General features: G+C 33.6%; 1 protein-coding gene across 2 annotated transcripts in view; it reads right to left on the bottom strand.

The window, feature by feature from the left end:
* The window catches only part of LOC123679431 (dynein beta chain, ciliary-like), a 53,428-nt gene that overhangs the window by 27,553 nt on the left and 14,994 nt on the right, over positions 1-10,881 (bottom strand). The window contains exons 5-9 of one of the 2 annotated variants that reach the window (XM_045616946.1): positions 6,619-7,721; positions 4,790-5,186; positions 3,025-3,200; positions 1,787-2,765; positions 998-1,728 (exon numbers count right to left, since the gene is read on the bottom strand). In XM_045616946.1, the coding sequence (XP_045472902.1) occupies positions 998-1,728; positions 1,787-2,765; positions 3,025-3,200; positions 4,790-5,186; positions 6,619-7,721 (3,386 nt within the window). Of the gene's footprint in view, positions 1-997; positions 1,729-1,786; positions 2,766-3,024; positions 3,201-4,789; positions 5,187-6,618; positions 7,731-10,881 lie in introns of both variants that reach the window. The other variant, XM_045616945.1, reaches the window with a different exon arrangement.

The following is a 10,881-nucleotide window of genomic DNA, read 5'->3' as shown; positions in this document are numbered from 1 at the left end:
GAGTCTTCACGAGAACCAAAAAATTGATTTGCCTTTATTTTCACCTTTTATTGGATCGGCTGAAGAGAATTTGTGCATATGGAAAAGTTTATTTATAAGAATTTCGAAGATGTATGCAATATACTGCAAGCCTAAAGCAGGACAACCAAATAGCGCCCCTAAAAATTTGAGTAGTAATAATGAATTCTCCATGTATGATAGGCTGGATCATTTAATACTTACATTTTGAATCAGAGAAGATGCGAAGTAAGTCACAAAAAGACGAAGTTCTCATGAAGAAAGGGTATTGTGATCCTCCAATCAAGGATTATTTTATTGAACATCATTCTGAATGAGTGTTATTGTTTTTATGGTCAAAAAGAATCAAATAATTTAGCAAATTCATTGAAATATTTTTACACTGAAATATCATAAATTGTAATTAATGTCCTGTCCTTTCGAAAGAAAGGGTGCTTTTCAGAAAACTCAGCATTCACAATTCGACTCTAGTTTCTATTGAATATTTAAAAAAATAACTAACACCTCTTGAAAATTATATATTGAATTTCAAACATGCTTCCATTTTTCATTCAAACGCAATGCCAGAAAAAACTAAAACTTCAGTTATCATATCTTTCTTTATATATTTTAAATGCATTTTTTATTTCGGTCATTATTGAGTTATTTTTATAAAAAGAGAAATAAATATTGTTCAAATGTATTACCAGGATAAATATCTGATGAGAAACCTCTTGAGAATATTGTTGAATGATTTACTCGGATCTTGAAAATATTTTTGATATGATGAAAAAATATTCTCGATATCGTTAGAACAACATTTTTCAAGATAAACCTTCATAAGCGGTTTAATTATATTTATTACTTCTTTATATGTTCACAATAAATAATTTCTGTATATCATAAGCGACAAAATAAATTATGTGGTGAAAGTAGAACATCTGAGAGCGAACAGTGATCTAACAATCATTTATAATGACCTTGTATCATACATACTTACTGTGGGGGTTAGAGATATATCATCGCCCAGAAACTTGAATCTCTTCTTTTTATCCTTGATGGCATCTTGAATGGTCTTCACCTGTACCGCAACCACAGACAACACTTCTATGGATATTCTATTAAATTCATCAAAGCAACCCCAGCAGCCTGTTTGGGCCAGTCCTTTGAAGATATTACCCACAGATTTGTAGTCCATTTGTTCTGAACAATTGAACACATACACCATCATACCTAACGCCTTTCCAAGATCTTTGGTAGTTTCTGTTTTACCCGTACCAGCAGGTCCAGCTGGAGCTCCACCCATGATAAGATGGAGACTTTGCGTTAGGGTAATATAACATCGATCTGTCAAAGGTGTGATCACTAATCTTGGCGTATTGCCAAGGTATTCATATTGATATCTGAATTGAGCATCACATATATTGGCAAAACAATCTTTGATTTTTTCATCCCAACGGTGCCTAAGCTGGCTCTGCCATTGAAAAGCTTGAGAATTCTCTACTTTGGCTGCAATCATTTTAAATACAACATCTCTTGAGTGTACATCGATAGTACATATAGTCATGATTTTCTGACGATCCCCAGGAGTTAGATCTCCTAATAGCAAATTGATAAGGGCACTTAGTTGAGCAATCTGTTTCTTTTGGTAATCTTTTAAAGCATTTTCGTAACCCTCTTCTAATCTTGCGAAAGCCATGTTAACCTCTGTCGTCCACCAAATTTGAGTACCTTAAGAATCAGAAATTGGAAAACTGTATTTGTTATGACACTTTCCTTTTTTACTTACCACATAAGGCAGGCTGAGCAGGAAAGTCAAATAACCAAAGCTCCCTTGGTTTGTCTTCATACGTCATAACTGCTCCAGCGAAACATCCATGGAGCGTCACTCTCATGACGTCTATAACCCTATTCAACCATGTTTCTACTTTACCTGTGCAGTCACATATGTAGGCCAGTTTCACGGCTTCCTTCTCCTTTGATTGCATTTCTTTCGCTCTCTTAGTGGCTTTGCCTCCTTCTACTATAAAAGTCAACTTAGCGAGGGAATCAAAAAGTTTCGTTAAATGGCGTAGAATTAATTCTGGTTGATTTCCATTGGATAGAATGTCGAGAAGATCCGCAGAAGATACAAAGTAAAATCGTGGAAATGCAAGTCGTTTAGTCTCAAGGTAATCGTTGAGTGCTTTTTCACAAAGCGTCAGCTGATCCAAAAGACCATCTAATCTTTCATAGAGCCCTTGTACATTCGTTGCTTTAACTACGTTCAAATTCTGAGTCATAGCTCTCAGAATCTCCTTGAAATCCTTATCGATTCTATCAAATCTTCTCGAATCTTCAGGTAATTGATTTCTTATATCTTCCGATCCAATGAATATGCTTTCCAAATACATCCATTTTCTTTGTACTTCAAAGAAGACGCTGATAACTTGATCTGCATTCGAAAGTTTAACTTGCCATTCTGATACTTCACCAAGAAAGAAGTCGATATATCTAGAACTCATCATATTTTGAAGTGCAACCTGATTCTCTTCTAATGTTTCTATCAGTTCTTCGGACACAGCTAAAATCTGAATCCTTGTTCTTTCATGAGTTTCTACAGAGAATTCCATTACTGTCCAAGTAGCATCGAGTTCCTTCAGGACTTTTTCCATGCCCATTTCTTTCACTGATTTATCAACTATATTCTTTACTTCGTCTTCATAGTTGTGCAAATTAAGGTCTAGGAGATCTTTCAATGTTGTGGATTCATCCATGACGAAACGCACCTAAAATATATAAATAAGTTGATATAGGCATTGTGATTAATGTAACGAATGATATGATAATGGATTCATGAAACAGCAAAATATATTGGATAATTGTTTGTTGTGCATTGTGCCATGCCAGTGCAACTTTCACTTACCCAAGAAGTTCGTGATAGTGAATCCTAGGTAGGCAATAAAAGGAAGGCAGTATATGAAAATACTTCGATGGTATTTTCATATGAATCAGGTATCTTGTCATCTAATCGAACATGAAACTCACCTTAGTTGCTTGCATTAATTGCTGCCAATGTCTCTCCCGGATAGCTGGATTTTGAAGCTCTGTGACTGCTCTAAGAGAAGTGAGGAGATTTTTGATAGACGCTTCCGTTTGTATGAAGACATCCCAGCTTCGTAGTTCCTTGTCCATACCCCTGAGTTCCTTTCCAAATCTTTTACCTGTAATGTTCGATTATCAATGATTGCAAATATAGAATATTGGATCCAAGTACTAGTATTATTAAAAAGTTGGAATACTTTACCATTAGTCAAAATACCCAACAAAAAATGAATAAGTAACACACTCATTTATGGAATTTTTTCTAATGAACAAACATTGTTATTATTTTTGATAATAATAATAATAATAAAATCGCTTGAGTATCAGTTGCAAAAAAATAAGAGCAAAAATCAGTTTAAAAATGATTTAGAATTTGAAAACAATATTAATCATTGTTGGATCAGTTCTCATTTAAAAAAAAAAATAATTGCTTCATTTCCCAATAGTGACTATTATAATTCTTCTACATATAGAACTAGTTATACTTGAATAAATAACGTTTTTACAATCGTCAATTCTTGACACAAATAAGTTGGTATTGGTGGTATTAATTCACTTTATTATCTTTCCTAGTACTCGAGAAACACCATTTCATAGAATAACATGATTTTATGGAAAATGAAGATCCAAATTCAACAACGAAAAAACGAAACAGAATAAAAAGAAAAGTTAAATGAATTTCCATCTCTGGCACAAATAACTTCTTGGTAACGACGGCCCATACTTAAAATAATAGATTTTATGCCATTTTGGTTCAGGCCTTCCGAAATTGTAATCAGTCTCTGGCTTATGTCTTCAAATTAAAATTTAAATCCGGGCTTCGAGCTGGCCATACCCTGGTAACGATTACGACTTCCTCTCTCTAGATGATTTCTTATAACTCGAGCAGCATGAAGCATCATGTAGCATTAACAAAAATTTTTTCCCCATATGTATATGTTTTCCTTTAATGATTACAAGTTCTGTGCGACCAGTCAAAAAAATAAAACGGATGTGTGACTAACATCAAATCTTTCAACAATTCTCTGGTAACTACAACCTTCATCAAACAATATTGTTGTTTCGAGTACCTACATTCTTTGCGTGTAAGATTTGCATATGATTCCTGTTGCATATTCGTTAATAAAAAAAAATCGTGAAAAAAACTGGTACTCTTTATTGTTCCATAACTTGCTCCTAAGTTTACATACACCTTGCCACTTCCGTGCTGATAATATTAATTAAATTCAATACAATCATGTCATGATATAAAAAGGTGTTTCTCAAATAATAAGAAAGATAATGAAGTGATAAATCAAATAAGGATATGTTGAAAAACTATGGGTCTAATGTGTAAGTTCTATTCCAACTTGATAATGTAACTGTTACTCTCTACAGATAGTTACAACTTTTATGAAAGAAACAGGCTCCTATACACCAAACAGATTATTTTCCGGTTAACACTTTAGGAGATTCGAAATAGCGAAAAGTTGCCATATGTGAAACTATACGGAATACGAAACATTTTATAATTTATATTATTTTTGTAAGTATTGGCATATTGTGAACCTGTGTTGACTATATTTGAAGGCCTTGGAGCTAATTTTGTAACCGATTAAAGGTTGGAGATCCGAAGTGAATGATATTAAAAAAGCTGGAAGATAAAATTGTCGAATCATCAGATCTGACAGATCTGTATTTATTTAACGTACAGAATTAAAACACTTACATTCCATTTCCATTGCTTCCACATCTATTTTCTGCCAAGGAGTCTTCTTCCATTCACTCATACAAGATCTCACGATATAAACATAGTCCCATATTTGTTTGACTTGTCTTACAACTTTTCTTAACTGTTTCGATAGTTTGAATTCTGGAATTTGAATCTCGAATAGCTCAGCTTGCTGCTGTAAATTCGCGAGATCTTTTTCGAACTCCTCTATTTCGCTATTAATTTTATCCAAAATTTTATATACGTTCTTGCAGTTGTAACTGAAGAAAGGCACAGCTTTGAATGCATTCTTATATAAAACTTGTTCTATTTCGTATAATTGTATTCTACGTTTTATTGAAGCAACTTGTATCGCTTGTATGGGAGCAACATTCTGCTTAGTTGTAGCAGAAATCTGAAAAAAAAATTAAAAATGTATTGGATAATCAGATAGTTCTATGTCGTTATAAAAATTTCAACCTACCTCTGGAAATTCAATATAAGGAAATGATAATATTAACCTTTTAATTTTTAGTTCTTTTTCTATTGAATTTTAAAACTGATGCAGAATTTACCTACCTACACAGACATTCATGTTCCACTCTAGTTATTCAGGATTAATTTTCATAATTTACTAATAATGAATATCAGATTGAATAATCTTGGAGATCATCAAAAGAATAAAAGGAAACTGCATATCTTACATATTGATTAGAATCCTGTTGCAGAATAATGAAATAACTTAGAAGCAACAATTTATTGAAGTATTTACAGGAGTTAAAATTCTCACGCAGAGCAATAAGCCTATCTATCCTTGAACAATTTAATTTTCTACAAGGAAAAACCGAGGTAGGATAATATTGAAAATTCGATGTTTTCAACGCTGCGATGTTACCGCTTATATCAAAAAGTGTTCCGATAGTAAGGTCAGGCGACCTAGCCGGCCATCTGTTGAAACATGTCAAGTTGGAAAAATAACAAGTATGCTATATTTTTGGTATGGTAATTTTAAGCTCTATCCAAATGTGTACGGGGTGTCCTATTTGAAGAAAATTTTTATAGCGATATCTCATAAAGTATCAGTTTGCCGAAAATTCAATTAACGGCAATGAATTGTACGTGAAAATTGTACCAAATTATTTCACTGCAATAAAAAATTAAAGAAAAAAATTGACTCTGACACCGACATCAGTTTTCATCTATTTAGTATAGAAATAGGACTTCTCCTTCAAAAGTGTCCAATTTGGCCCACCCTGGGTAGTATATACTCTACACTTCAGCAAGGATATATCCTTAATACTTAAGCAAGGTTATGAAGTTTTGTTTCAGTGAGATATATTTCTCAAAAAAAAAATTAAGTACTTAAAAATATATAGTTGTATCCTTTTTTTTATGTCATTATTGCCACTAAATTATGAAATTGAATTTCCATTCATCCACAATTTTCAAGACCGATTTAGATTATCAAAATAGGCCTGAATTAGCGCTGAAATCATGTGCATTGAATTCAAGAAACGACTTGTATCTGAATTCAGAATATCTTAAGACCAATTGCAGTAATTCTGCCTCCATTTATACGTTGACTGAATTTTATGTTTTAAAAAAAAGAAGGATTGTGTAAGTTTCAATGAAGAAAATTTTGGATGGAAATCTGAAAAAGTTATTTATTTAGAATGGCGTGTCTTGATTTTCAATATGTTGGCTCCAAAGTAGTGTAAAGCAAAGAAGTGATTATTGTCAAAGAAGAATCGTGTTTTTCTAGCATAGGCTGCAAAAGAGAATAAAAGAAGATAATTCGTATAACCAATAATGTAGTTGATTAAAATCATTAGTAAAAATGCCTCTACCTTTTTACATTGATTCCATTTGTCTGGGATCTCTTGGAGTTTCACATATACTTCTTCAGAGAATTCTACTCCATATGTTTGAAGCAATTCCATTATATCTTTAAGTGGACCAAACATAGCATCTGTTGCCAACATCCTTTCTTTTACTTTGAAAAGATAGCCCATGATAGTTAAGAGTCCTGAGTAATCTTCTTCAGTGATAGTAATAGACATTGCTGCAATAGCTTCTTGACAAAAACATTCTAACTCATCCAAGCTTTGAATCACGTGGTTGAACAGATGGTCTTTGAATAGATTTCCCCATTTACGAATATTATTGAGGATACCTTGTCTGAGTGGTCGCAAGTCTAATTTCAGCCATCCTCCTTGAAGAAGTTTTTCGGTTGGTGTAGCCTCAATCTTTTTATATAGTTCATCATAGTAGTCAATCTGCTGCTTAAACTCATCAACAGTGGGCTCCTTCGGTGTAGGATGAACAGCGTTTTCATCTTTCAGTAAATCTCGCTCCTCTTCACTAAGTTCCCGAGAATATAGAAGGAATTCTCTGAGAAACTCCTGCCTATCTTCCGTCCACAAATGCTCATAATCATCATAGACCTTAATATAATCTAAGGCTTTATTAGTGGCCAGTTTTATTCGAGAGATTATTTCTCTGTAGTTATCTTGGCACATATTATCATTAATCAGGTCAGGGTAATAGTTCGAGTGTTCCGAAGGATCTGCCCTGTCCATGAAATTTCCCATGTTATACATGTCATCTAGTAACGTTTCAATATTAGACTGAAGTCCTGGTCTGTATTCTAAAGGAGGTTCGAATGCTATGTTCGGAGGATGTAATTCGACTACAACCTCCAAAAATGGAGTTACATCAGCTGTATCACCCATTTCATCCAAAAATAAAGCTTGACTAATTTTTACAGCATATAATAATATATCTCTCACGATGTTGTCGACATATTTTATATAAGGCTCCCATTTGAAAGATAAGTCTACAGGATCCTTTGTAGTTTCAGTTTCAGGTTCTGTTTCTCCTTCTGTTTCCTCCACAGGTGGTGGTTCTTTTTTTCCTTTTTTACCTTTCTTGCCTTTGCCTTTGCCTTTTCCTTTTTTACCTGAGGATTAAAAAAAGTTGTTGAAATTCTCCCTTAGTCATAAATTGAGAGAAATGAAGAGGTATTCTAACAAGAGTAAAAGAGAACTGAAAAATTACCGTTGGGTAATTTCGCAGTTTTCTTTTTCTGTGAAGCGAAGAATATATTTGCGACAATAATGTACAATGTAATACTATTTGATTAACCCGTAACTGGTATGGTACACTTTCTGGAACGTCTTTGGTGAGATGGGGTCAGCCAGACCCCAACCTTAATTCCTTAAAATATATGTGTTCACATTAACTTATTGCGTTCTTAATAGGTTCTTAATCAAGTCTGGATCATAATTGAACCGATAGTGACAAATAAATAGATAACACTCTCATATAATTGATAATTTAATCCAAAAAACATAAATATTGCTAATAAAAGAACGTAAAAAAGGGAAAATTTTAAAATGAATATAACTAAGGAAAATCCTAATGATATGATTTCCCCAAAATTTTTAACATAAAATATACTCTCCAATATTACTAAAAAGCCAAATGGAATGACATTTCTGTGATATGTACTAGAAAACTACAAGCGTTCTTCTAAGCAATCTTCGCACACGGTTCGCGCACAGGTGCCACATACTGGAAGATGCCAAACACCACATGATACCTTTGTTTTTTTGTATTGCTTGCATGGACACTTGGCACACCTCTTTTCTAATTGATGAGATATTTTTCCTTCAGCTTCCGGAACGTCCCTGCCAGAATAGAAAGAATGTTCGGTTTTAGACTCCTAGGAAAACGCTTATTTTCTATTATTCTTTCCATGTGGGGAAGAACAAGTTGCCTGGCCAGAGATTTGATGTATTTATATTTCGAAACTTGCGGATTATTTGGAAGAGAAGAGAAAATGATGAAAGCATTCACTGAGGAAACATACAGAAATTCACAGAATACCGTCATTGGCCATCGTCTGGAACGCCTGTTGCACCCGTAGACAGTACATTTTTATCCAACGCATCTATTCCGCCCCCTTGGTATTGCAAAAAATTCAATAATTTTTGGCTTCATTGCCTCATTTACATTGGCTTTTCCAACTTTGGCGACATACGATGCTAATGTCATTCTGTTGGTAAATCCGAACAACGAAGTATGTACACTTCGCTTTCTCGACGTTAAAAATCATCGACGGAAATCACTTTCTAGGGCATCCAAATTTTTTAGTGCCCAGTCCTCAAACTGGGGATCACCCTGTTTCCTTCGTTTTCATTAAGAACTCGCCATTGCTACTTCCAAAATCAGACAACTTCTAGCACCAAATAATTACACTATTGGTAAGGTGTGGTCTCACATACCCCAGCGAAGAGACACTGTCAACAGAATCGTGCTTACTAAAAATATAGGCAGATGTGTAACACTATATTGCACAAGACACATTGACTGAAAGGTACAGGAACAGATAGCGCCATCGATCAAAAAAGATTTGAGCTATAGAGAAAAATAAATGCGCTGGGGTCTGGTAGACCCCACCCTACCAGTTACGGGTTAAATAGCTATATTTTTGTATAGTATAAATCAAGATTCATAGAATAGATCAGTAATCAGAAGTCAATGCTCCTTCACTAAAGTTCATTATAAGTACTTTTCGTTCAAAATACGTGCCCAGACCTGTCATATAGATGACTATTTCAGTAAATAGTGGTGTCGCTAGAACAGATTTTTCCATATCAGATATGAGAACGATTATGACATCGGAAAGAATGTTTCAATTAATTTAAAAATGGATACTTCAATTCTGCTGTGATTTGGAATAGAATCAAATGAAACTACTCCTTGAGAATTTTATTGGAAATTTGGAATAACAAACAATTAAATCTAGACAGGGTGTTTCAAGTTCGATTGCCTATAAGACGTTTCTGGAGAACGGGGCCCATTCAAAATCTGAAATTTCAGAATATGATATTGTTCCCTACTTTCAATCCAACTACAATATTTTCAAAGCTCCGGCATTTCCGGTTTTACAAGAACGAAAAAAACTTTCGTTTTCATTTTATTTCTCTGATGTATTCAAGATTTTCATTCTGAAACACCGCTTCCTGAAATTCTAGTCTGACTCAGGTTGACAAAAATTGAAAAACAAATTTTCCATAGTCACTATTGTGTGAATTATTTCTACTGTAAATATACTATGGGTAAACTCGATTTTTTAGAATGATCTGGAAATATCGTGCATCTCATGAATTTGAGGAGTATCATTAGAGGGTGCTTCAAATATTGGGCCGAAAATTGTGAACAAAATTAGATCATAATTTTCGATTTTCAAATAAGAACCCTATTTCTTTAAGATAAGATTGCGTTGGATTCTACGGAGAAAAATAAGGTAGTATTGAAACATGATTATGCTCCTAAGTTCAAGAGTTGTTCGAAATTTTTTGAATTTACGTTATACTGAGGCTAAATTTCATCCAATCTGTTCCTAAGGTGCTTTTCAGAACAATATTCTATGAGCATTAAAAAAGAAAGATGCAATATAAGTTTAGTGTTTCAATGAGTTTAAGGTCTGAAGAAGACTGAAACCAATTGTTCAGTTGCCGACAGTTTCGATAACTTTCATTATCTGAAATGAAAGGTACACATTATTTTACATCCTGGTATCACTTACATTAATATTCTAAAATACACAAAATTACTTGGATTCAAACACATAAGACAAAAGTATACTAGATATAATATATAATGTGTACCTCTCATTTCAGAGCCCTGATAATGATAATAAAAGTTATCGAAACTGTCGGCAACTAAATTAAAATTGGTTTTAGTCATCTTCAGACCTTGAACTCATCAAAACACTAAACTTATATTGAAACCACAGGTCATCACAATCCAAAACCACGTATAGATTATAATATGTATGCAATTATTTCACAAGTGACAGGTGTATTCATCTCTGTTCAGGACTGTTTCTGGAATTCGTAATTATTTTCCAGAAAAAAAAAATTATTCGAAATTTTCTGTTTCATAGTAATATTGATATTTCTTGTAATTGGTTGCTCTTGATTTTTTTTTTGTCACTTAATTTGAGACCTAATCACAGTCCGGGTTACTGGAACTCCGATTAATTGAGGCCTTTGGTATAGTCCCATAATTTATCCGAGACGTGACAATGAATTGATTTATTA

The sequence above is a fragment of the Harmonia axyridis genome, chromosome 1 (genome assembly GCF_914767665.1).
Source record: "Harmonia axyridis chromosome 1, icHarAxyr1.1, whole genome shotgun sequence".
Taxonomy (NCBI): domain Eukaryota; kingdom Metazoa; phylum Arthropoda; class Insecta; order Coleoptera; family Coccinellidae; genus Harmonia; species Harmonia axyridis.
This window is presented reverse-complemented; position numbering and strand designations above follow the sequence as displayed.